This window comes from Octopus bimaculoides, chromosome 29 (assembly GCF_001194135.2).
Source record: "Octopus bimaculoides isolate UCB-OBI-ISO-001 chromosome 29, ASM119413v2, whole genome shotgun sequence".
In the NCBI taxonomy this organism is placed as follows: domain Eukaryota; kingdom Metazoa; phylum Mollusca; class Cephalopoda; order Octopoda; family Octopodidae; genus Octopus; species Octopus bimaculoides.
In genome coordinates this window covers 731,377-732,624 of record NC_069009.1, presented here as the reverse complement: position 1 = coordinate 732,624, position 1,248 = coordinate 731,377, and the positions used below count along the sequence as shown (strand labels likewise).

General features: G+C 35.6%; 1 protein-coding gene across 1 annotated transcript in view; it reads left to right on the top strand.

Annotated features, from left to right (window-relative positions):
- LOC106873846 (zinc finger protein 271) overlaps positions 1 to 1,242 on the top strand; it is a 3,759-nt gene extending 2,517 nt beyond the window's left edge. Inside the window, exon 3 of the mRNA XM_052977811.1 lies at positions 5 to 1,242. Within this exon, the coding sequence (XP_052833771.1) occupies positions 5 to 1,032 (1,028 nt within the window). The 3' untranslated portion in view covers positions 1,033 to 1,242. The remainder of the gene's footprint in view (positions 1 to 4) is intronic.
- The last annotated feature ends 6 nt before the right edge of the window (positions 1,243 to 1,248 follow it).

Below are 1,248 nucleotides of genomic sequence, written 5' to 3'. Positions count from 1 at the left end.
AAACAAATCCACACAGGAGAGAAGCCATATCGCTGTGATATTTGTGATAAATCATTCTCCCAAAATGCTAATCTCAATACTCACAAACGAATTCATACTGGAGAGAAGCCATACCAGTGTGATATTTGTGGTGAATCATTTTCCCAGAATCATCACTTGACAACTCACAAATACATTCATACAGGGGAAAAACCAAATCACTGTGACATCTGTGGCAAATCATTCTCGTTAAAGCATCATTTAACTAAACATAAACTTTGTCACACTGGAGAGAGACCATATCGCTGTGATATCTGTGGTAAATCATTCACTGAAAATGGTGTTTTGACTAAGCACAAACGCATTCATACTGGAGAGAAACCATATCATTGTGATATATGTGGTGATTCATTCTCACAAAATGGTTTTTTAACTAGACACAAACGTATTCACACTGGAGACAAACCATTTCATTGTGATATTTGTGGCAAATCATTCTCTGAAATTGGTCACTTAACAAAACACAAACGCATTCACACCGGTGAGAAGCCTTACCATTGCAATGTCTGCAGTAAATCATTCTCTCAGAGTTGTAACTTAACTACTCACAAACGCATTCATACGGGAGAGAAACCATACCATTGTGATATCTGTGGTAAATCCTTCTCTGAAAATGGTCATTTAACTAAACACCAGCGCATCCATACAGGAGAGAAACCATATCATTGTGACATCTGTGGTAAATCATTTTCCGAAACTGGACACTTAACTAAACATAAGTATGTCCATACAGGAGAGAAGCCATATCACTGTGATGTCTGTGATAAATCGTTCTCTCAAAGTGGTGATTTAACTACTCACAAACGTATTCATACTGGAGAGAAACCATATCAGTGTGATATTTGTGGTAAATCATTCTCTCGAAATGATAACTTAACTCAGCATAAACATATACATACAAAAGTGAAACCATATCATTGCAATGTCTGTGGCAAATCATACTTTCAAAAAAATTACTTAACTAAGCATATATGTTTGCATATAAAACAGTAATTGTCTTAATCCTTTAGCATTTCATCTGGCCATATCCAGCCCAATTATTCTACCTCTTGTATGTTAAAACTGACCAGCTCCAACCTCTCATACCTACCCTACAATGTAATTCTAAAAATATACAAACATACCATAGAAATCTTGAAGCTAGAAGATAGAGCATGATCAATTCAAAGCAATGTGAATAAATAAGCATTACATTTGACAGAGAATGCT